Raw genomic sequence first — 25,571 nt, 5'->3', positions numbered from 1 at the left:
ATGTATTCTTATTTTAGAAACTTCTTTTTTTATCAAAATGACAAAATACTTAAGATCTCTTTACTGGTCCTGTTTTTGTCATGTTTTTGTATTTTGTCATGTTGCAATAGAAAATTTCTTGAAAAATCTATATAAAAAAATTTTATCAGAAAAATTTACATTTTCTATCTTAAGACCTGAATTTTTGGGAATTATTGTTAAATATTTTACTTGTTTCTTAACTAAATTAATAATTTGCAATGGTATACTCTTTATAATTCTATTGTATATTTTAGGGGAGCAATTTATTTTGTATTTACCACAAAAATCACAATTTAAAATCAATTTAATATATCCCCTAAGTTGTCCATAATATGCCTTTCTTCCACCAATCATCAATAAAGAGAGTTTTTTCTATTCACCAAAACACCTGTTATTCCAGATAGACATGTTATTTGGGCTTAAATTATGTTTAAAAATCAATTTCCAGTATAATAGTACTTGTTGATGAAAAGTATAAAGTTTTATGGGTAGTTTAGACAATTCAAAGAGGCAACTTAATAAAAAACTAATACCACCAAATTTTTTACAAAACAACTGTAAGAATTTAAAAACAAAAAAAGAGATTTAAAGACAAACACTTGAGTTTTAAAACTCCATACATAATATTAAAGTCATTTGTTTTAAGACCACCCTTTATAGTCTTTAATCGTATCAGTTTTATGGACTTGGTGACTTTTCCTTTTCTGTATGAAATCAAAATGGAGCTTGTTTATTGCCTTTATATTTTTAGCAGATAATGCTAAAGAAAAACATGGAAAGATGAATCTAAAAAGACTTTCAACTTTTGTTAATAAGATTCTACAAATTTTTTTATGTATCTCTGCAACCAGTTGTTCATTATTAATCTACATTTCTCAAAATATTTCAATATTTAAGTTTTCTAAATTATCTGTTTTCTTAAGTATTTAATCTCTTTTTTTAATTGGATACTACGGGGGATCATGGATAAATCTTGCATTTTGACATGTTCTCTAAAGTTAACCTAATAAACCTCTGAAAATCATGATAAAATAAATTATATTTCATATCTGTCACAAGTGCTGGTTTATTAAGCGTGTTTTATACATCTGGAAAGTTGCATTTGATGATTTTAAGTTTTTAAGAATGCACTCACTGTACAACCAAAAGATATATTTTTGATGCAACCTATAAAAGAAATTTCACAGTTTAACCTGTTTAATGTTTCTTGCCAACATTTATTTTACTTAATTTTTTACTTTTAAAAAATAGGCAACCAAACGCCTTTATTTAATTGCTATAAAAACAAATTCAACAGTTTGTATAATGTTAACTTTTACCTATTCAATCCAAACTTTAAAGACTCTTTTAGTTAGTATTAAATTCATTTGCAATGTGACTTTAAATCACTACACATAAATTTTGGTTAAAATTTTTTTAAATAATTTCTATTATCATGTAATAATAATGTTATTATTAATTTTCCACTTTTAAGCTTTTTTTTAAGAATTTTCTGCTATGTAAATGTAGCAGTAGTATCCTGTAAAAATTGAAAACTATTCATTGTACAACAAGTGCTGTGATCTGCTCCTCGCTGTCATACATACACAAATACATCTGACATAAAGTGAGTCCTTCTTGTATGTTTATTGATCATTCAGTACTGTGGACAGTATTAACACTGGACCAAATCTCTCCTCTCCTCACATAGCAGCAAAGGTCGTCTGAATACACACACAAACACACAACTCTCGACACGCACACACACACAACTGCCAACAGCCTGCCATTCACTTTCCTTAACATAAACCTGACCCAAGTAGCCAGTAAATAAATAACTTTCTCTTTGGATGATGTCATCAGTAGGGGACAAAACGAATGATAGGCTGTGGCAGCAGGTTTTGATGATGGAATCAATGCGTTCACACACGTCACACAATCACACACAAACACATAGATATATAGGATTCTGTCTGTCTTCGGCTATACACTAACAACAGTAGTTTGTAAAAGACATTAAAGTAAAATATACATGATTAGCAATAGCAAGCCATTATCACAGGATAGTATTACAGGGACTTTAAAACAACACAATGTCACACATCATTATGGCTGGAATGCTGTCTGTCTGTTTTATCTCTCTCTCTCTCCTCAGTCTTAGGTCATAGGTCAGTACCTTCACGGTCCTCCCCATGCTCCGGTGACATCCAATAGTTGCACCATATTACAAAAACATAAACAATATGGCTCGCGTAACCCCCAAACACACACGCACACATTTACAACTTTTTTAAAAACAGTCTGAAATGTTAGCAAAAGAGAGGAGAGAAGGTCTGTTGCTCCATCAGGGGCTATACACTGTCCATTAGCAGCATTATCCAACAGATTTATTGCAGGAGTGTCAAGTCTTACGCATTCACACACAAACACACAAACAATCAGACACACTGTGTTGTGATGGTACCAATGAATATGAAACGTTGATAAAAGTTGTGGCTCCCAATGATAAAGTTCAATCCTGTAGATTCACAATACAAGTCCATGATTCAGCAGCAATATAAATGAATGGCATCACTCTTTCAGAGGATCTCATGGTTGCGGGCCAACTGGGCCACATATAGTTCGACACGATTGTGTCAATACTGAAACCTTGTGTATAAATGGAGTAAGTGCTTGCCGAAGGTGATGTTGGATGAATTCAACTGTCTTTCTCCGTTTGGCTGAGAGATGCTGACAGTTTGATATTTTGTGCAATAAAGCAAAGGAACAAAACGAAAACACTGTATGAAGTGTACCTGTAAAAATATCACACATATAGCATTGTGTAAATATATATTTATATATACTAAAAATCTTCTAAAGAGCTAAATATGACATCTAAAACATTTATAAAGAGTTACTTTCACAAAAAAACAAAAATAAAATGACCAAATAAAAGCATATTATTTTTCTGAAAGTGCTATTATGAAACATGCCCGAAAACGGAGGCTTTCCGAACATTTTAAGCTTAACAACCTTCAGCTTCTGAGGAAATCAATCGAAAAAGCCCAAACTTTGAGCCCATATACACACAGATCTGCTTTCAGAGGACTTAAAGATAAAGATGTGTTTTTTAAAGCGATGCAACCCTGTATCACGTAATTATGTAATTATGAGTCTTTTCCGTGACACTGACACGTTTTTCCACCTGAACATGTCTCGTATTTCTGTTAACGTTTCACTGTCACGTATTTGTTACTCAACTGTTTTGTCCTATTTTCAAACCATTGACGCTTCGGTTTAGGGTTAGATTTGGTGTTTGCGTTAGAATGTCACTTTAAAGCAACACTAAAGAGTTTTTGCTCTTTGCTCCCCCTACAGGTTAGAAGCATAATTGTCTTTTACCACTGTCGTAAATACTGCAGCATAGCTGGCTCTGATTGGATTGTAGGTCTGCCGTAAAGCAAGTTTTTGTCATTTTCACTCGAACTACAGGACCGCGACCCGACGGTTGGAAACTTCTTTTAGTGCGGTTTTGGCCGATAGAGGGCTGCAAAGCGAATGTGAAAGTGTCATTCACCCCGTTTCGAATGGATGAACGACTGAAACTTTTTTGGAAACATTATTTTTAGGAAAAAAAACTTGCTTTAAGTTTTGATTTCAACCTTTTTTTCATGATTTATTTTTTATATTTTATGATTTTTAAACTATTGTGCCTGGCATTAGGGTTAGAGTTGGGTTTGGGTAAGGATGTTGAAGCGAAGCGACAATGGTAAGAAAATAGGAAAAACAGTATACGTGACAGTGAAACCCAAACAGAAATACATGACATGTTCACTCAAAAAGGCGGAAAAACGTTTCAGTGTCATGGAAAACACGTGACTATAGCTAAGTAATTTCGTGATACTGGGTTGAGCGATTGAGGTGTTTCTATTCGACTACAGTATCTAACTGTACCAGTCGACAGCTTCAGTGTGTGAACTTTCAATGATAATCGCTTCATGGCAAACATTCATAGATTTGACTTTCAATTCAAGATCCTCAAGCCGAATGTTTTCTTCAGAGCAGTGTGTCACGACAGGGTCTGTCACAGATTAGGTTTTGGAGCTTCAAATGACACAGCAAAGATGATGATGATATGAATTGGATTGTTTCATTGATAGCTTTGATCAGTGCAACAGCCAGCATTCTGGTGGATGAGGATTAAAAATGTTTGAAAAGGATGAACGAGTGTGTGCGTGTGAAAGAGATAGAGATTGTCCATCTTTCCCTTTGTTGCTTTGTATTGTGAAGCAGTTCTGTGCTGGTATCCGTTGAGGCTCTTACGATGAGCAGCAGCATCAAACATGAAAAACAAATACGACAAATCTGAAAGGAAATAAAAACGTAACGAGATGAGCCTTCCTGCCTTTATCTACGAGGGGTCTGGTTGCCTTTGGCTGTGAAGAGTTGTGACACGGTCACTAAAATGCTGGTAGTTCGGTAACAAACAGTTTATGAGCCACAGAAACAAATAAACAGAGCAGAACTTTTAACATTCGACAATATCTTTTAGCTTTGATGGAACTTCAACATCACTAGAAGTTCAAAGTGCTAATGAGAGGACTTTAAAAGCTATGCACTCTCCGACGGACGATTTGTGAGCAAAATTTCACTGCAAACCGCTAAAAACACACAAAAACAGTGTATTTCACTTTTAGTTACAGTTGTCGGTGACGTTTGGTATCCTCCACTATCCTCAAAATCATGATCCTACATAAAGTGATACTGGCTTGAGTAAGGTGAACGTTGCATTGGCGGAAATTGGTTTAAGTTTAAGGGCTAAGGTGATTACAAATGCAATTAAGTGCTACAGTTAGTTTGGGTTACTGGAAGGCCTGGTGAAAGCGAGGCAGAGTGGTGGTTGTATTGAGAGATGGTGGATGCGTGTAATTCGGAGCGAGCGCGCTGGTTTGCGTTTGGAGTGTGTGAAGGAGGCTGAGAGACTCTGGTGTGTCTTGCATGGGCGTGGTTAGCGGAAGCCCCTCCTCCTGGCTGTAAGGCACTCCCAAAGCAGGCCCCGCCCCTTGGCTGTAAGGCAGAAAGTTGAAGAGCGGCGACAGGAAGTCCAGGGATGAGGACGTATCTCCGGTCGCCGTGGCGGAGGCGCTCAACTTGGGAGCGTCCTCGGCCTGTAGCTCGAGGAGGTAACTCTCAAGCTCCGCCCTCAAGGGCTGCGGCGGCGAGTATGAAGCGTGACCAATGGGATACCTTAATGTTGGCGAGGAGCGCGGCTCCATCAAGTCTACGGGCTCCGCCTTAACCCTCAGCAGATCGTTAGCGTGGCTCTTCTTGACGTGGCGAGTGAGATGGTCTTTACGGCCGAACCGCTGGGCGCAGTACTGGCACAGGAAGTCCTTGCGCCCCGTATGCACGACCGAGTGCCGTCGCACGTCCTTGCGGGTGTAGAAGCGCCTCTCGCATTGTTCGCACTGATGGCGTTTCTCCTTAGCGGTGGTGGCGCTTTTCCCGGCGTGGCCGCGCAGGTGCTCCAGCAGCAGGGGGGTGGTTGGGTACGGCTGCAAACACACCTGGCAGGTGAGGTCTCCGCGGTGGGCGGCGTGCAGGGCTTGATGTCTCCGAAAGCCCAGCTTGGTATTGTAGCTCTTGCCGCATTCTGTGCAGCTGAAGGCTTCCTTGTTGGGGTCGTGCGTGTGGAGGTGATTCTTCAAGTGATCTTTACGATGAAACATCTTCTCGCAGTAGCTGCACTTGTGTGTCTTTTCTGGCGAGTGTGTGGCCATGTGCCTACAATCGTAAACAGGCAACGCTGTTAGTTGACCATTCAAGAATATCTACAGCTTCTCATAGAAGTAACGGTACATTCACACGGGACAGAATCGTTAACGCTTGACGGAAGGCTTGTCTGAAGCATGGCCAACATCCACAGTGGCCGCTACACATGCTCCGGTATCCCATAAACGTAATTGGCTAGCTCTGTCTAGGTTATTTACATAAGGTGATCTGATTTGCTGATGCACACGTTGCCACTTCAAAAGTTGAGAAATGTTCAACTTCTGCCGCGAGCAACGGCTGTGAAGCGGCACCGACGGATCCACAATTCAATCTGGCAACGCAAGACGTCACCCATTAAAAGTGATTGAATAGCGTCAACGCTTTCGCCCAGTGTGAATGTACCGTAAAATGCTACACACACAGTATCAATCATCACAACACTGGGATTTTACCATGTTTATTATGTCCTGAATCAACATCATCGATGCTCCTGAATGAAAATTCTTATCATGCTTTTAGCCTGAATCTGCCATTCAGGAATTAAAGGTGCAATGTGAGACTTTTAAAAGGATCTCTTGATAGAAATGCAATATAATATTCATATCTATACTATAAGTGGTGTATAAAGACCTTACTTAATCAACTGTATTGTTTTTATTACTTTGCCAATTTTGTCTACATACACCGAGGGTCCCCTTACATGCAAGTCGCCATTTTATGCCGCCATGTTTCTACAGTAGCCCCAAATGGACAAACTTTTCTATACAACGGGTTTTGTAACTAAGTTGTTTCAGATGATTATGTGTTTGTCTGACCTGTGGCGACAACCGTAGCTTCTCTATGCTTTGCGAAAAGGAGGGGTGAGCTGATTCTCCCCAGCTAGATGTCGCTAAACGTCCCACATTGCACCTTTAAACAACATCTTGTCCCTGTGATAGTGTGGATGTCCTTCTGGTACATCAGTTTCCCCCCACAGTCTATCAGAGTCACTAAATTGCAATTTCCCAAGATGCTATCCATCCAACCCTCCCCTGATCTTGTATAGGATAAGTGGGTTTGGAAAATGCATGAATAGATGAATGGATGTATGGATGGACTATTCTGGAAGTATAGAGATTCAATTTTCTGAAGACCCAAATATGCAATGATTGGGGAAACACTCATGCATTTAAGGGTTAAAGTTCTTTACACTCGACAAAGAAACTTTTAGGAACCTTTATTTTTAAGAGTGTATTTAAAGTTTGGATCACTTAAAAACAGGTGGTTTTGCAAAAGTGAGACATGCCGGATATGCACGAGCTCATCAAAGTGCAAGTGAGCAAGGCCTACCGTAGCAGTTTATACTTGGAGACGAAAGCCTTGCTACAGTCGTTGTGAGTGCAGCGGTAAGGCCGCTCCCCCGTGTGAGAGTACGAGTGGACCTTCAGCTTCTCCAAGCTGTTGAAGGACTTCTCACACAGCTGACAGGAGAAGTTCTTCCTCATTTTCCCCTCCACCCTCCTCTTCCTCACTCGACAGCGTTCTGCCGTGTCGGGGCAGTCGTCAGGAGCTACGGTTGCCATGGCAACTTAGCGGCAGCAGGCCATGTGGTGGACGCGTGCGATGTGTCCCAGCATAGACGGAGCGAGAAAGTCCAAATCTTCAACACAGCAGAGACGCAAGGTCCTACAGGAATGATGGAGAACAATGCATTATCTCAAGACCATCGATAAAAAAAATATTCATGACTAATGTCATCAGTGTGGACTTAAAGAAAGAGATCTGTTGTCATTATTAACTTAAATCACTTACATTTCTGTTTGTTTTTCACACAAAGCTAGTAGCTTCAGACTGATTCTATTTACATTTATGCATTTGGCAGGTGCTTTTATTCAAAACGACAGGAAAGGGCATTCAATCTATACATTTCTTTTATCAGCAGCATGCGTGCTAATGCAATGCTTTATCTACTGAGACACACTAACACTTAAACAGCATTTAAATGTTTATGGCAGGTGTTTTCTGTCCTTTTCAGGGTTGGCATGTAGGGTTGATATGAAAGTTTTTTGTATAAGACCTTAAAAAGAGGCTTCAAAAACTCCACTTAAAAAGTATAAAGATTTATTGATTCAATATAACACAGTTATTACTGTTGTAAACACAGTAATTTATCCACTTAAACGAATTTTAAAGCAACAAGAAACTAAACAAAAGCAATAATCATTTGATGATGTGACAAACATTCGTAAAAGCAGAAAATACACTCAACAGAAGTTCTCACTGGGGTGTTTTTAAAAAGCACGCATTTGTAAAAAAAAAAAAAAAGGTGCATATTGCTTACAGGTATATACGGTTCCTCAAAGGTACATATCTGTACCAAAATGGTACATATTGGTATATTTTTAAAAGGTACCGTCCCAATAACTTTTGTACTTTTTTCTATGAGTGTACAAAAAAAATGCTTCTCAAACCTTCAATTTAAACAAACAGAAGCGACTAGAGGCTTCCGGCTTAGATTTATTAATCCATTATATTAAAGTCTAGTGCATAATACAGCAATAAAGACCAAATATCCAAGAAATCCAGATTCAAAGCATTCAGAGAGCACACAAAGCCTTTCTGCATGATGTTAAATTTAATATACAGAGCTTTTTAAAATTATACAACAAGGCCCTGAATTTAATTTGTTTTCTTGTAAATATACAATATAGAGAGACAGGCTCATTTATAAAATGTCTTTAAGAAGAGCCCATAAAATTGTAAACTATTAAACTTTTATATTTGATGTTAACTGTACAGGACACAGACATAACCGTTCAGCTCAAAATGTATTTCAATTAAATGATTCACTTGATTTATTTTATATAAAAGGATGAGACAATGTGTTTAAATGGTTTGAGCAAATGCACACTTAAAGGTAAAAAGATGTGCTAAACACAACTTTTATTAAGTTTATCTCAATTGCCCCCAGAAAGTTAGACACATCTTCTTTATATGTTTGGATCTAATGATCTAAGGTTTAATAACTGGAGGCAAGAAAAATATTTTGTTATATCAATGTCCAGATAGCCTGCTGCAAATATAGTGGTCTTTAAGCTAAAGTACTATTATTTTCTTTGACAGAAGTTACCTCAGATGTTTTGGAATAGTTTACGTGAATAAAGAAAAACTTATTTTTAGAAAAACTCTCTTTTTAGATAGATTATCCTACTGTAAGGCTGTGATATCCAGAAATCCTTAACTTAGTAATGCTTATACTAATCTACTAACTATCTCTCTCTCCTATGCACTACATAATGCAGATATTTTCTGACCTATTCAGACCCATTACCCAGACTCTCTGCCAACCTGTACACTGTATTATCCATAAACAAACATTACACATCAGTGTCCCTCTTTACATCATTTCATACAGTATGCCAACTGTCTAACAGAGAGAATATTTCATTTTTTTAACAATGGTTTATGTTCCATAAAATCAAACAAGCCAGATGTCCACCAAGGTCTGTGACATTTACAATTAAATGAAGAAATAAATAAAATATATGAAGATTTTTAGAATCTATCTACAGAGCTCTGAATGAAAATCCTACCACTTAACCACTATCTACAAAATCAAATCAAATGCAAAAATAAATGAAAATCTTCCAATGTAAGATTGTCATTAAACATATTTAAATTGTGAACATTTAAGATCATTTTTTTCAAAGATATTTTCTCACACTACTTTCTCAAACTTTATTTTTATATTTTTCTGATGTAATTAAATCTGATAAACTGTGGGTTATGTTGCATACAGTTACACCTTCAAAATGTCTTGTATTTAACAAAAATAAAATACTTAAAAATGCTAATAACAATTATTTTAAATAATAATAATTATTGGTTTGTCATTCAGGATTGGCATTACTTTAATAAAGAAATTACATTTCTACAAAACCTTATTATGTATTTATTATATATATATATATTTAAAAACTATATATTGTTTAAACAAAAAATAATCCTAAAATATATTTAAACATTACCTTAATCCTTAATTAACACAAGGCTGAAATGTTATGTTTAGTTTAATCTTACTTAAACACATTGCTAATCTCTCTAATCTTGAAAGGGTTTTCTGGATTGCATATTTAATATCAAATAAATTTTACACACAAAAGCATAATCTTTATCTTACAACCTTCCAAATACTTAATTAAATGTTAACTTAAATAGTTTTATATAAAACATACTAGTAAATAAATAATCTTAAATAGTTTTTGAAAGAATTGCAATGTTATGCACAAAAAAGATTTGATTTAATAAACAATAAGATCATAATATTCACTTCACATTTGTAATGTTACCTTCAATCAAATTCAATTGTAACATTACAATCAATAAAAATAAAACCATATAAAATAATTTGTATAACAATTACATTTGTTTCTTTCACAAATAAATACATATTTTAGCTTTAGAAATGTTGATCTATGGTTAATGTTTCATTACATAATTTTTTAAAGAAAATGCAGCAAAATAAATCATTTCACTTAAGAGAAACTAGACAAGTATACTATAACATGTTACTGTACCAAATCTTACTTTTGAATTTTCATAACACTTCTGTATCAACTTTCTGAGTCTTCCGATGGATTTCATTGTCTAAAAAAACGCATTTTGACATGTTTTACTGTTGAACTAATGTTTAACTTTCCCCTGTGAAACCAATCGACGCATTTTGTCATAATATGGACGCTACACAGGTAACTGTGTGCTGTTGTTTCCACAGAGCGCGAGCTCACTCGCTTATATCAGCTGCACAACATTCATAACAACTGCGCAGTAAACCCGATGACCCCATTCAGCTCAATGGCTATAAAAAAGAACATCCAGGAGCAATAAGGATGGGGGTCCTTCATGCACTCTTTTAGGAGGGGAATCTCGACCCCCTCCCTATTCAATCCGTCTCATACAGAAATCACCCCACAACAAAACTCTCACACATATCAAATGTACATTAAATCATTAAGCCACGCTGTAAGATCTCTGTAGCTACTTCAAAGCAGTAGATTTCTATAAGTCGCCATCACGCGCACAAGCTCTGTATACGAACCATAGTATTGCAAGCTATAGAATAAATCAGCTCTGATGTTGTGCACCACACCCAACAACACTGATAAGATTAGTAACTTAGCCATTAAAGCAAAACGCAAAACACATCAATTCCCATTCAACAATCATCGTAAGATGGACATTCCAAGAATGGACAAAACCTGAACATACAGGAGTTTGGTATCGGCCAATTAGTCCCCCTTCACTTCTCCCACCATTTTGGTTGTTTGTGATATTGACAAGCAACTTTCTCTTTCGATAATGACCCACGCGGCAACTTTCTATCACTTTCTGACAACTCAAATAGAGTCAACAAAGACACCGACTGGGTCTCCGACGCAGTCATCACTTTTGAAACTGTGACAAAACCAAACCCCAATGTGTTTATTAAATGTCGCGTTTAAATGCCACTGCAAACATGGAAAGTTGCATCTAACGCAAACCCTGTGTTTACTGTCGCCTCGCGTGCACGTTTGTGTCAAAATATTCACACTATGTCCGCAGCGTGCATTTTATTTCATTTTATCGGCATTTAAACGCGCGTGATTTCGCCACCGCTATCCTCGTAGCGCCGTCGTTATTATATTCAGAGAAAATCTTTAAACAAAATTATTGCAAGAAACTTTTCTGAACTTTTTCACAACTACGAGCCTTTTTCTGTTTATTGACATTCGTTCACGCGCAACGTGACGTGAGAGAAACAAACAACAGATTTTCTGCGGTTTTTCTATATCGTTCGCTCTTCCGCTGCTTTTCTCTCAAGTCCCGAGCTGGGCGCTGATTAACGCAAACTTTTTTTCTCTAGCTCACCCCTCTCTCATAATTTGAATAACCCCGATATTTTAATTGAAGAACGCCGTAACAATTTTGTTAACTGGCATGAAACTCACCATGGGAGCGTTAACATCCTTTCTACGGCGTTTTTCTTGACTTTCAACTATTCCCCGGATTTTTAATAATTTTTTTCTCATATTTTTTGCTGGACGCGGCGGGCCTAAAAATTGTTTGCTTTCCCCTCTTTCCAGCAGCCATTGTGTTTGCGCTGCGATTCAACCGAACCTGTCTGTTGGCCACGCCCACCCAGGGACCCTCCTCCCTCGCGCTTGTGATTTGTGTAACAAACTGTCATTTTCATATTTCGCTGTCTGTGACTGTCCCTGTCATATCATCTAAAATTAAGGACTCGTCAATGATTCTGTCAATCGGCACGACAGAGTTTAATATCTCTCTAGTTAATAGGCGGATACAACTATCATTGTCTTCACGTCATTGGCTAAAATAGGTGTCAATCCGTACAGACGTCACCGTCAACTAGCAGTTGGATTGGCTATCGATGCCTGTTAATTACTCCTAAGTGAACAACGTTTAGTTGTGCTGTGTTTTTGCTCTGACGCTTGTTTTGACATGAGGAAAGGTTGAGTGTTCTTATGCGGGACATAAATGTGAGTATGTGCAAAGTAAACGTATCGCTTAGATCTTAACACGCACTTTATAATTTCCATGATGATTTATTGGTAAAAAGCTCACACGTTAAATATATTTTAGCTTAGCTAATGCTAATGCTAACAGTCGCCTCTCACCGGTTTGAATGACAGTGAGGTTAAAGTGGAGCGTTGGGTAACTTGTGTGTCCTGTGTTGAGGTGTTTTCACCCTCTATAATACTTTTAAACATTTAAAGCAATACATTTAAAGGTGTTTGTTTTGCAGTAGTCTCTTTGCGCAACCCTTTTAATGATCAGATTTATTGTACTTTCTATTTTCACACAAACTTCCATCTGATAAGGAAATTGTATGTGCATCCTTAATGAGATTGCTTGTGTAACTTGAGCACTTCTACATTCCAGCTGTGAAACCGATGCATTTTGAGGATGAATAGCAAATCAAGTGCTCAGAAGCTTCGCAATGTGGATATCAACCCCTGCATTGAGGTCAGTCGCACCTGTATTCGCTTCTGTATTTTTCCTCAGTATTTTAGATTTAAATTCCCCCTAAAAATGCAATTTCTTTAAACTATACATTATAACATAGATAGTCATCTATGTTAGGATAGAGTTAATGAAGCTTGGACTTTGAAAAAATAAATTCTGTGCAGTACTGTAAACCTTAAAGGTATAGTTCACCCAAAAATGAAAATGATTTGATTTAATTTTGTTGGTCTTTGTATAGTTCCTATAAGTCCATTTGTGTGATTTTAATGGTTTTATCACTTTACTGTTTTATAATGTTGAAAATAGTAATAATAAATAAATAAATAAGTGTGTCCAAACTAGTTTAATCATACAGTTTGTCATATCATAAACAGTGCTGTTTAATTTTTAATTTGCATAGGAAAGTGACGGATCCCAAAAATGTCTGGATGCGTATAACTACGATAAGAACATGTGTTCTGCATACTTCCTAAAGTATAAGAACTGCAGGAAGTACTGGGTAAGGATACTGAGGCACCTCACAATAAAACATTTGCTATTGAAGAGCTTTGCTGACTTTTCAGAATCATTTCACTGCAATTCATTTTAATATCTTTGTAATGTAATCATCATAACAAAATGTGTGTTATAATAAATGCAATATTAATTTGATACATGTTCTGGGGTCCTTGCTCCTCCTCTCTATCCATTAGGGGTCCTTGGGCTAAAAAGACCTCCGCTGTAGAGAAATTCCCCATGCAAACATAAATGTAGGCCCCCTTAAAGCATCCATAACACACACATTGTTTATGCGTATCTGATGTTAATCTGGAGTACCTGTAGAGTAGTATTACATCTTTCATATCACCAAAGAGTCTTTAAGTTTATCAGATTTATAAAAGACAGATTGGGAGGAGCAAGTCACGAGTCAACACTTTATACAACACTGACTGGATAACTTATGATTCACTACATGTTCGTGTAATTTATATAATATGCACTTATGCACCTATTTCCAACATAACACAGAAGTGTTATTTACTGCATGCAACTCATGACCCGGTTGGGACTTTTCAATGAAATCCAGCGTTAAACAAACACCCACGCAAAACGCTGCTACCCTGGATAAACAAACTATATCCATTGTTTCCATTAGGCTGGCTTACTTCTCCTTACATCCAAAAACACACTCCTTCTTTCGTGCAATTGTTAAGTCTTGACATTAGGGTTGGGCGATGTCCCCATAAATTGGCAGTTGACGATGGTTACGTAAACCATCGCGATGGACGATGATATCGTTAGGCGGGGGGTATTTTAATTTTTCGTTATTATATAATTTTTATTCGTTATTTTACTTTATTACTTCCACTTAAGAAGAGTTGTGCACTTTTTATTTTAATATATATTTTACATAAATACTATTCTGTACTTAAAATCTATAATTTTGTTATTTTACTATCCCAACTAATGTCTCTTTCCTATAGGTTGCACATAAGGGGAAAAGGTAGCTTTAATCCACTGAAGAAGAGTTGTGCACTTTTAAGCACCTTTTAATCTCTTTACATAAATATTTTTTTCTATTTAAAAGCTATAATTTCATTATTTTACTAACCCAACGACTCCTCCGCGCTTTCCAAATTTTGCACGTAAATATCTGCGCATTATGTGCCACCAGTACTCCGTCAGAGAGCGGGTCTTCAGCACCGCGGGGAGCAGCCAGCACTTCAATCCGCAGCTTATTAAAACTAGACAAAGTGAACAGGGCCAGACACATCTAAATTTAAACATGGTCTGTGTATGTAAATCCCGCGTTTCGGTCGGAGTGTTGTTCCCGTTTTCTTGTTCTTGACGTTCCCTGAATTCTGGGTTTATATCTTAATCTGCCGCTTCAGTGCAGTATAGCCTCAATGTAACAATGAGCACGATCTCCCGAGACACTACAAAAGGCTACTAATAAATGACTAATATGGGCTGTTTTCTTGTACAAAATTAAATATTTTAAGATAAATGTACAACATGTAAAAAGACAAGATTCTAGCAATGTCAAGATTAGGGATGGGCATTTTCCAGTAATTTACTAATTTTTTAATATTTAATTTTTCGAATATTTAAGCTCTTAAAGAACGAATATTCGTTTATTTAAATTATGTTAATTAAGACATGCGTGTTTTGTATTTTTCATTTTGTCATAATTTCACAGAAGGCTTATAATTAGGAAATATCCACAGCAAGCTAAACTTATATTTAATTATTGCCATTAAACTGCCATGTGCAGTTATCCGGTAAATTTTCGAAAGAGCACCGCAAATAATAAATGTTCTCCGTTTCATTTCGTTCTCCGTGTCTGTCTCTTTATTAACAAAATAAAGTAGACTTTATAACAGAAAGCTTACAAATCTCTCATGATGTGTTGATTCGGGCGGCGGAGAAGCACGTTTAATAACACGTGAGCCCTCACTGAGCCAGTGGCCAAATACGGCGCGGCGGGGACAAACCCGGAGATAAAAGGAAAAACTTAAATTCGTCTGCAATCTGCATTGCCAAACAATCTGAAATACATACAAATTAATGTTCATGTATATTTTACATTTAAGTCTGTAAAAGACAGTAGATGAAGTGAAAAACCATTAAATAAGTTGTTACCCTTTGGTGGCACATTAAAAACAAACAAACATTCGAATAGCATTTTTTAAATTCGAATTATTATTGCCATTCGAATATCCGTGCCCATCCCTAGTCAAGATCAAATGCCCGACATTTCACAGACTAACACACGTCACGTCTCACGTCTTCTATTTAATTTATAGACCAATTCACGCAAAGATATTAGGTTAACTATAGTCTATATAGAAGAGAGTAAGTGTATGTCGACTCGCAGCGGAGTGGGGAGGGGGCGTGGCATCACGATGGTGTCTCTCCATCGTGATGTCAGTCAACCATCACGATGGACGATGATATCGTCTATCGGCACAACCCTACTTGACATTAAACAAAGTTGCCGCGTGATGTTTGTAAGTTCTAGCGTTTACCGCTGATTGATGGGTGGGCGGGGTTTTCTGGCGGAAGTGCCCATAAAAAGAAGTGATACGTATAGTTTACCCCTGACATGTCAGCTGGAACCGTAATCTATAAAAACTTTCCGTGACTTGTGCGAACCCTGGCGAAGTGCATTCGGCACAGAAATACTCTGTAACACGTCCAACTTTTTTGACACTTTGCATTTGTTTAGCATGAGGAAACAACTCTTAAACAGTGTTAATAAGTCAAAATGCATACCATTGACCCCCCCCCCAAGTTTTAAATAATAAGACCTAAACATGGTTGTGTGTAAATGTAAGTTATAGGGACACAAGGCAGCATTTTTATGTTTATAAATCATCTTCGTAAACAACACAGAGGCAGGCGAGCTAAACACGGCTAGCGATTGTTGCAAATGGCAGAGCCGGAGAAGAAGCATCGAAAACCCTTGACGGAAGGGAAACATAACTGGATTGGAAATAAGCTGATAAACTTGGTTCCGAGGGGAGAGGGACAACAGTTCGTTTTTACGACAGTGTGTTTAAAAAGCATTTACTTTTAGACACTAGGGGGAGCTCGTAGAGAAATATTACGCAGACTTGCCTAGTTTCCCTTTAAAAACATTTGTACTCGGAGCCAGAAAAGACAACATTAGTGATTGAATCGTTTTATTATGATGCTGAATATCATTTACATTTTCTCATCCTGTTCTCTCTCTCTTAACTCTTTTTAGCATGCCATGATGCTTCAGCGAAGACGAGAGGGAGTAAAGCCAGATATGCCGACCGCTGAGGAGCGTGAGCGGATCATTGCGGCCCTCGGAGGAAAACCCTACTGACGGCACGGCAGAAGTCAACGCTCAAGTGCTCGCTCGACCTCACTGTCAGAGGAGGAACGTGATGAACTTTAATATGATGTGCTGTGGTTTCAGTGCCGTGTGGGGAGAGAACGACTTATACCTCTTACTCACGCTACAATGACAGGCTAATAAAGCCTGATTTAAACAACATTCAGGAGTGCGCTTTTGAAGAGTGAGAAGTTTGATGTGTGTTTAGTTTCTTACTTTTTAATATCTGTAAATATTGTAATTGCCTGTTTAAAAAATGAACAATATTAAAATATTGATTAAAACATGAAAGCTCAAAGGTGTTTTGCAGGTAATAAAGTCCAGTGGTCAACTCAAGTGTTGTGACACAAACATTGGTTATAGGTTTGTGTTGATATGGTCACAGACGGAAGGGAAGAATTTGCTAAATGCAAATAATTAAATGCAACTAACCTCTATACTTGCAGGCATTAAAGGTGCCGTAGAATGTAAAACTGTATTTACCTATAGCCGTAGATGAATAATACATGGTAATAACATATCGTGAGCCTCAAACACAATTGTTTCCCCCTTCAAATGTAAACCTTGTAAAGGACAGCTGGAAAACAGACCAATCTCAACATAACACCAACTGTGACGTTACAGTCGAGATGAACTCCCCCAACATTAAATTAAGTACAATGTTGTAACTACTGAATTAGCGCTATATGCTCATTATTATTCATGATCCTTTTAAATAGACCATTTCATTCAAAAGGCAAATCCTAGGGTTGTAAATGGACATGTAAAAACATATCTAGATCATCTTTGCACTTAAAACCTTCTATGTAAAAAGTCCAGGACAAATTTACCTGTTATATGTTTCTTTATAAAAACATTTTTGTTGACTTGTGCACAATAGACATTTTTGATCAGACACTAAAAACGATTTGTTGGCTGAACAATCATTACTTACTTAGTATTCATAACTTTTCAACCTCTACTTAACATTTTTAGTATGTATAACACAAAATTTAAGTTACCAGTTGAATTTAAATGTATGCAAAAATAAACATAAGTTAAAAAACATAACAATTGCGTCAAAATTAAGTAAATCTAGCATAACATTTTAAGTAACTATATGAGCCACATTATATGCTAATTTCTCATGATAACTTTCCAGCCAAAAATTCTGACATCTATCATAACCATTTTTTGAAGCAGTGTAAAAAATCCAACTTCAAAATGTTTTTACACCAAAGATAATTAAGTAACTTGAACAAAGATTTTTTGTTAAAGGGTGTCAATTCATTATTTTGTGTTCACTGAATGAAATAAGCATAATCATCCTGCTAACAAATATTATTTTGTTGACTGGACATACATAGATATATAAGTTTTGTCTAATTCGTTTACCCAACTTGCCAAACTGAGTAATTTGAACAAGCAATTTTTAAAAAAAATGGTCTGAATGGTTCCCAGCATGCATTGTGACATGTTCACTTCTTTGGTTAATATTTACTAAAAAAGATGACTGTTTTAATGTTTGTTGGCTTTATTTATGTTGTTAATGTTAGTTATATGTTGTATTTAGAGTTATTTTGGATATTAATTGGATATAATAAATTGCCCTTTACCTAACTTCACTCTAAAAAATAATGTGTTGGATTTACTTAAAATATATCCATGTACCATTTTTGCATCACACTTTTTAAGTAATCCCAACTTGGAATAATTTTGCTTAAAATTAACAAGAAAATGTGTGTTATATGTACTCAAATATTTGAGTTCATGTAACATTCTTTACTTTAAATTATATTTTAGTACACAAAACACAGATTTTCTCGTTAATTTTAAGTAAAATTATCCAAGTTGCGATTACTTAAAAAGTTTAATGCAAAAATGAATAATTAAGTAAATCCAACACATCATTTTTAGAGTGTATGTTGGGTGTCCTGAACTGAAACATATAGGCTTTACATGTACTGTATGTGCATTCTGTAGATTTTAGTTAGTGTCCACATGGGGGTGCAATGTTCCCACAACAAATAATGCAACATGCTGTTTCTAATCTGAAAAACACTTGAAAACTTTTTAGATCACCAGTCTGATTATAAATGGCTTAGATATCTAATCTTATGTTATTTACTAAAAATATGACTTTCTCCTACGTATATTAAACAGGAAAGCTGTAAGTGTCCCCTCACTGAACGTCCTGCTGATGTGTAGACCCTCTGCCTCCTCCTCATGTCGTGCTCCCTGCTGACTAACATGTGAGTCATGTGTAAATGAGACAGCCTCTCAAATACTTTTTAACATTGAAGAAATACGATTACATAAAATAAGTCAGTTCATGAAAACAGGAACAAAAAATTTCCCTCTTTGTGCAATACAACACATGATCACTAACACTTAAAAAAGTAAAAGTGATAAATTTAAAGTTTTTGCATTTAAAGGTAGACACAAACAGTGCACTTTGCTCCCACCCAAATAGGGGTAATTTGGGCATGCTATAATAAATTATCTATGGGGTATTTTGAGCTAAAACTTCTCAGAGACACACCTGAGACTTCTTGTAAAAATGTGTGCCCTTTAAAACAAAAACAACCCTAAAAATTATTTGCTGTAGTAAAAAGTGTAACAGCTATCCCCAGTCCCACCCGCTGTGAATATGTAAGTGATGTTATACTGATCAGACACTAATGTTAAACAAAAAGCCACTCGGTAACTAGTATTACACATACATTTTAGTGTATTAATAAGAGGTATAACAACATGTACAATTATTTGACCAAATAAATTCTCCTTCATTCACTATATAAAATAGAGGTTTTGGTCAAGTAGATTAAAACAACAACACCGTACTAAATTTCACATTTATGATGTGCAATAATCTGAGGAGATTAACGGAAAAGCATTATCATCTATTCTACAGTATACTGTAAGGTCAAGTCTTTAAATTAAAATCTGCCATGAGGTAAAATAATGAATAAGTGCTTTTCAAAATTGTTTAAAAATGTAAGGTTGAATAATTCAATAATGTTGCAGACTAGTAAACGTAGACTAACACAATTGCACACCATGGCACTTCTTGGTGATTTGGTCCAGCAGTTGTTTTTCTTGTGTCATGGGTGAAATTAGTCGCTCTTTGTTCCATGACCTTTGAATTTTGCCATGAAGTTAAAAGCTCCCAGATATTCACCAAGCAGCACACCAACTTTAGTGGGTAAAATACTGTGAGAAAAAGAGAAAGAGAGAATGTTAGATTAATGTGCAGATAACTGCACACGCGTAGGAAAGTGAAGTCACACAAGACTTTTTTGACATCTGAATTGGTGACTGGAGACTCTTGCTCATCTGGTTACTTCCAATCATCTCACATGTGTATCTACCGGGCTATTTAATCTGGATTAATCGCATGATTGTCATGAGTTAACTTGTGTTCTATATTTACCTTAATTTTTCAAGTTTTTAATACTCTAATCAACATGGGCGTGGACAAATATGGATTCTTTATTGTTGGCGAAAGAGTCAGCCAAATAATTTTGAAAAGGTTAAAAAAATCACAGCAACCACTGTAAAAATATTCCATAGAAATTACAGTGTACCTTGCAGGTGGTTGCCGGTAATTTACCGTAGATTTAAATTTATGATATTTACTGGCAAGAGTTTGTTCAAAGTTAAATAAATATTAAATATTAACAAGTCTTTATCTTTATATAATAAATTATACAATAACAGCCTCATGCAAAGCATTCTGGGAACCAGAAATCATCATCAACCTTTTTCTGTTTTTTGCTTCAGATTTTGTTTCCCTTGATGCTGTTTTTTTAGATTTACTCTGTAAAGACAAAGACTTGTGAATGTTTCATGTTCATTTAACTTTGAACCAACTGTTGCCAGTAAATAACATCAATTTAAACCTACGGTAAGTTACCGGCAACCAGCTGCAAGTAATACTGTAATTTCTACAGAATTTTTTTACAGTGTACCTTAAAATCACTGGTAAAACGAATAGATTTAGCACACACAAAGTCAAAAACAATATCTATATATGTTCAACTTTTTTCTTTCTTTTATTGTTTGATTGATATATTGAGACCAACAGCTTTAAGGTCTACTGTAATGCAATGATCTTATATACACATCAGATATTTTCCCCCAACAGTTAATCAAACATTCACTTAAGACATAACAGATGATATCTGCATGAATTCTTGTCAAAATAGATATTTTTAAAACTGTAATGGTGTATGTGTGCATATATCAAGGTTGTGCGTCTGTGTGCATGCTTCAGATGTGTCAGTCAGTGCAAGGAAGATCGTGTTTGAGTCTTGACGCTCTTAATAACTCTTTAAACATAAATCAGGTCCTGAACTTTATCTCTCTTAATAACTCTTTTAACATCAAACAACTCCTGCACTTTATTTTCTAATTCCTGCATGTTTTAAAACCCAAACCAAAATCACAGAGGCGCAGTAGATGGACACTCATCATTTGGGACCTCACACCTCTCAGAAAACATACAAATGAAGATCATTTTTGATGTTTAATGACTATTTACTGTTTAAGGCTGCGTCTCAATTTATCCAATAATGTGCTAGGCCAAGGGTCAAAAAGAAATTGTGCATTGTTAATCGCACGTTAAAGGCGGGGTGCATGATTTTTGAGAAATGCTTGAAATGCTTTAGAAAAGGGAGTCAGGCCGAGTACCAAAATACACTTGTAGCCAATCAGCAGTAAGGTGCTTGTTTACTGACCGACATTGTTGTCTGGGTTGTGTATGTGTGGGGGGGTCTATCAAAAGAAGGTCCAGATTCTATTGGGATAGGGACGTGTTTATTTAGGTGATTTCAAATTTCAACATTGGTTTTCAGAGATCGTGCACCTGACCTTTAATAAAATTAGTGTCGTTAAAATGAATTTGCAACAGCCGTAGTATCTACAATATGATTTCTCCAAGACCAAATCTGTTTAATTATTTTTATACTTTTACTGTGTTTGAGAATCCAACCATACAGGAGACAGACAAATGAACAGATGTATGCACTGTAGATAAATGTCTATTCAGTTTAAAGACCTCCAGCTGTATTCAAATCAGTGACAACCTACACTGAATACACATACGCACACACAATGAATCTGCATCTATTGAGAGACTATATGAGGTTCGACCCCGTCAACCTATCTGTAACGTGAACAGTCGTGAAATAACTAAAAGGATCAGTATGACTTACCTCTTCAAGGCAAGGCTGATGTACATGCTACTAGGTATGCATAGTAAAACCTGATCCCTTCGAACAGCATCCACAATTTTTCTACACGCATAATCCGGCTCCAGAATAGGCATGAGTCTGGGCCATCTGCAAAACACACACAACAATATGAGCCCTTTATATCAGCATCGATCTCCAAAGAATTTGAGCATTTCAACTCTCTCAAACTCAAAAATATCTTGGAGATCCCTGTATCTTATTAACCTTTATTAACCAGGTAAAATGTAATGAGGAAATTTGGAGCATCAAAGTTTGATTTCACATTTATTTAAATATATATATATATAATATTTTGTTGTCAATCTAAGCATATGCCAAACATTTTCATCTTACTTTGTGTTAGCTCCTTCAAACATGCCAGTGTTAATGAAGAAGGGGCAGACTATGGTGGTCTTCACTCCATCACAGCCATTGGCCAAGAGCTCAAGAGCCATGGACTCAGCAAAGCCAACCGCAGCAAATTTACTCGCACAATAATCTGCACAAAGGCATGTCTTGAGTTAGAAAACACTTCTTTTAAATAAGAGATTGACTGTTTGTGTCTTTATGTATTAAAGAGCACATGGACCTGCCAGTCCATTGACTCCAATAAGCCCAGCAGAACTCGCGATGCTGACCAGATGTCCGTGATTAGCTGCAATCATTGCTGGGAGAAATGCCTTGTACGTCTAAGAGAGAGAAATATATGATATGTTGTAAAATAATTAAGAGTATAATGTGTTTAACTTTCATAACTGCAGCCAGACAAAGACAAACAAACATTTACCCAGAAGTGAGCCAGGCTGTTGATCTCCATAGTCTTCTGTATCAGTGCATCCGGGCAATCCATGAATTTCTTCCCAGTAACAACTCCTGCATTATTTATCAAAATTGTGATATCACCAACCTCACGCTTCACCTTAATAAAACAAAGATAGGAATCATGAATACCTCTATTCGATTTGATTTGTACGGAGCCCCTAAGGGGACATGGAGCAAAATTTTTGCATGCGCATGTGAAACTATTGAGTGCTTTTAACTAAACTTGAAAAAAAATATGTACATGAAGGTTTAGCGTGAGCACATGAAACTAAACTTTTACTCCAATGTCACCTTAGGGGCTTGGTAGATTTGATTTTATTTGGTTTAGTTTTTTCCTTATTAAATAATCTTTATTTAATTTTTGCTTCCCCCTTTAATTGCCCCCCCCTTTAAGGAAAAAAGGTGATGTGCACCTTTAAATTCTTTGAAGCAAAACTTGGTTTCTTTTTAAAGAAGACACTTTAAAGTGTTCCACAGTATTTGGAGTTGTGAATATTAAATAAAAAATAGTTAAAGCTATTTAAATATATTTCAAAAAATAAAAATAATGCAATAAAGTATGTTTTTTTATATCTAAAAACATAAAAATGACACTTGAAACACTTTCAGAGGTTTTACCAAAAATGTCCATTAGGTGTCAACGGTTTGCATGCATAATCTTTTCACAAATTAATAAATGACTGTCACTCCATTATTGTTAATGCAAAAAAGGTTTCAAATACGAAAACTATTCTTAGGGCTTTCCAATGATATATAGGTTGTCAAGAAATTAAAAATATATATTTTGAAGCATATTAGAATTATGAATATATAATAATTCATATGTATTCCTCCAGGTTCAATGACACTTAACAAAATGACTGTCACTATATAATTTCCATCATCAAATGGCCTTGAAATATGAAAACTACAGTCTTAGAGTTTTCCAAAAAAATATATAGTTTGTCAAGATTATTTCAGGTTTATTTGATATGTAATAATAACTATGTAACAACACCTTGGCCCGTGACATTTTAGAAAATCATTTTGTCAAGATTAGTGCAGTGCAGGCCTATTGAGAAATATACAACTAAGTAAATAATACAAATATAAAAATCCTTTAATTTGTATTTTTTTAATTGGTCACTTAATTTGTTATTACCTGGTTCGCGACCCTGTACACCTCCTCCCTGACGCTACAGTCGCAGGTGTACACGTGCGCGCGCACACCGTGCGCTTCTTTAACCATTCGCGCTGTCTCATTGTTGCCCTCCTTGTTGATATCCCACAGGACGAGGCGCGCTCCCAGGCTCGCGAACTCCAGGGCCATCAGGCGCCCGATGCCGCTGCCCGCTCCGGTCAAAAGCACGAGCTCCCCGGTCACACTCTTTCTGCGACGCGGCACAAACAACCGAACAAACGCTTCAATGTTATAGAGCAACGACATGACGAGCACGCGCAGCGTCTCCAACACGAAGTTCATGATGATGCGCGCAGATCCTGGAGACAGCGACACTGATACTGTACATACAAGACACGTCTAACAATGCACAATTAAAACGACTACTCGTCTAAATTCCTGTTTTTCTCCCCAAAGTCGTTCCGAGCGCGCTCGCTTTAGCAGCAGTTCTGCGTCATACACGCACTTTTAACCGTGCGTTTGGGTTGTCGACCTTCGTCCAGTGTGCCCAGTTATATCTCGTCGTGTTTACACTAAAGACAAAGTTCAGTGTTTAGTGTTGGAAACTCAAGGGCACTAACGGGGCAGGATGTGATGGGCGCGGCATGAGTTTAACCGTTTAACTTCCGCGGACTTCCTTAACAACGACCCGCGCACTGGGGGAGTTAAAACTTAAGTCCTACTCGAATGACTTTCATTGTTATCCTTAATGAATCACAAATTAAAAGAGTAAACACCCATGTTTTGTTAGAAACTGCAGTTTATCGATTGGTGGTAACCATTACATCAGTTGAAACACATAGCCTGGGTAAACATCCTTTGAAACACATGGGCAAACTGTTTTGCATTTTAAATATTTGGTGGGGACTAATTAAGCGTATTTATTTATTACAATAGGCTACGTGCGCTACAAATTGCACTGCTATTGAACTACAGGAACACTTTTGGATGTATCCACATAGGCTCAGACACTAAATTCATCATTTTACCTACAACCCCAAATCAGAAAAAGTTGGGACACTGTAGAAATTGTGAGTAAAAAAGGAATGGAATAATTTACTAATCTCATAAACTTATATTTTATTCACAATAGAATATAGATAACATATCAAATAAGTGAGACATTTTGAAATGTCATGCCAAATATTGGCTCATTTTGGATTTCATGAGAGCTACACATTCCAAACAAAATTGGGACAGGTAGCAATAAGAGGCCGGAAAATTTAAATGTGCATATAAAGGAACAGCTGGAGAAGGACCAATGTATAGGAATGGGAATGTCTTGTCTAAAACAGGCTTCTAGTTGCTCAACTGTCTTAGGTCTTCTTTTTCGCATCTTCCTCTTTATGATGCGCCGAATGTTTACTGTGGGTGACAGATCTGGACCGCAGGCTGGCCATTTCAGTACTCAGATCCTTCTTCTATGCAGCCATGATGTTGTAATTGATGCACTATGTGGTCTGGCATTGTCATGTTGGAAAATGAAAGGTCTTCCCTGAAAGAGACGACGTCTGAATGGGATCATATGTATCTAGAACTTGGATAAACCTTTCAGCATTGATGGTGCCTTTCCTCTTTAGTCCGGATGAAATGGCGTCCCAGTTTTCCAAAAAGAACTTCAAATTTTGATTCGTTGGACCACAGAACAGTTTTCCACTTTGCCAAAGTCCATTTTAAATGAGCCTTGGCCCAGAGAAAACACCTGCGCTTCTGGGTCATGTTTAGATATGGCTTCTTGTTTGACCTATAGAGTTTTAGCTGGCAACAGCGAATG

The 25,571-nt window shown here is 36.6% G+C and overlaps 3 protein-coding genes across 4 annotated transcripts; 1 reads left to right on the top strand and 2 right to left on the bottom strand.

Annotated features, from left to right (window-relative positions):
• Positions 1-1,623: 1,623 nt before the first annotated feature.
• plag1 (pleiomorphic adenoma gene 1) lies at positions 1,624-11,984 on the bottom strand. Of its 2 annotated transcripts, none has more exons than XM_065261778.2 (3): positions 11,002-11,984; positions 7,084-7,419; positions 1,624-5,766 (listed from the first exon to the last, which is right to left on the bottom strand). In XM_065261778.2, the coding sequence occupies exons 2-3, from the start codon at positions 7,314-7,316 to the stop codon at positions 4,845-4,847; spliced, it is 1,155 nt and encodes a 384-aa protein (XP_065117850.1). In that variant the 5' UTR covers positions 7,317-7,419; positions 11,002-11,984; the 3' UTR covers positions 1,624-4,844. The 2 variants fall into 2 exon arrangements, with proteins under 2 accessions (XP_065117850.1, XP_065117849.1); XM_065261777.2 differs by having other exon boundaries at positions 11,721-11,984.
• Positions 11,985-12,138: 154 nt separating this feature from the next.
• On the top strand, positions 12,139-16,939 carry chchd7 (coiled-coil-helix-coiled-coil-helix domain containing 7). Its single transcript, XM_065261781.2, has 4 exons — positions 12,139-12,272; positions 12,676-12,759; positions 13,160-13,258; positions 16,490-16,939. The coding sequence occupies exons 2-4, from the start codon at positions 12,700-12,702 to the stop codon at positions 16,592-16,594; spliced, it is 264 nt and encodes an 87-aa protein (XP_065117853.1). The 5' UTR covers positions 12,139-12,272; positions 12,676-12,699; the 3' UTR covers positions 16,595-16,939.
• A 2,351-nt stretch (positions 16,940-19,290) lies between these two features.
• sdr16c5b (short chain dehydrogenase/reductase family 16C, member 5b) lies at positions 19,291-24,377 on the bottom strand. Its single transcript, XM_065261779.2, has 6 exons — positions 23,780-24,377; positions 22,604-22,735; positions 22,406-22,505; positions 22,171-22,315; positions 21,799-21,924; positions 19,291-19,795 (listed from the first exon to the last, which is right to left on the bottom strand). Exons 1-6 carry the CDS (start codon positions 24,098-24,100, stop codon positions 19,699-19,701), a joined length of 921 nt encoding a protein of 306 aa, XP_065117851.1. The 5' UTR covers positions 24,101-24,377; the 3' UTR covers positions 19,291-19,698.
• Positions 24,378-25,571: the final 1,194 nt, after the last annotated feature.

Source organism: Paramisgurnus dabryanus, chromosome 2 (assembly GCF_030506205.2).
Source record: "Paramisgurnus dabryanus chromosome 2, PD_genome_1.1, whole genome shotgun sequence".
NCBI lineage: Eukaryota > Metazoa > Chordata > Actinopteri > Cypriniformes > Cobitidae > Paramisgurnus > Paramisgurnus dabryanus.
This window is presented reverse-complemented; position numbering and strand designations above follow the sequence as displayed.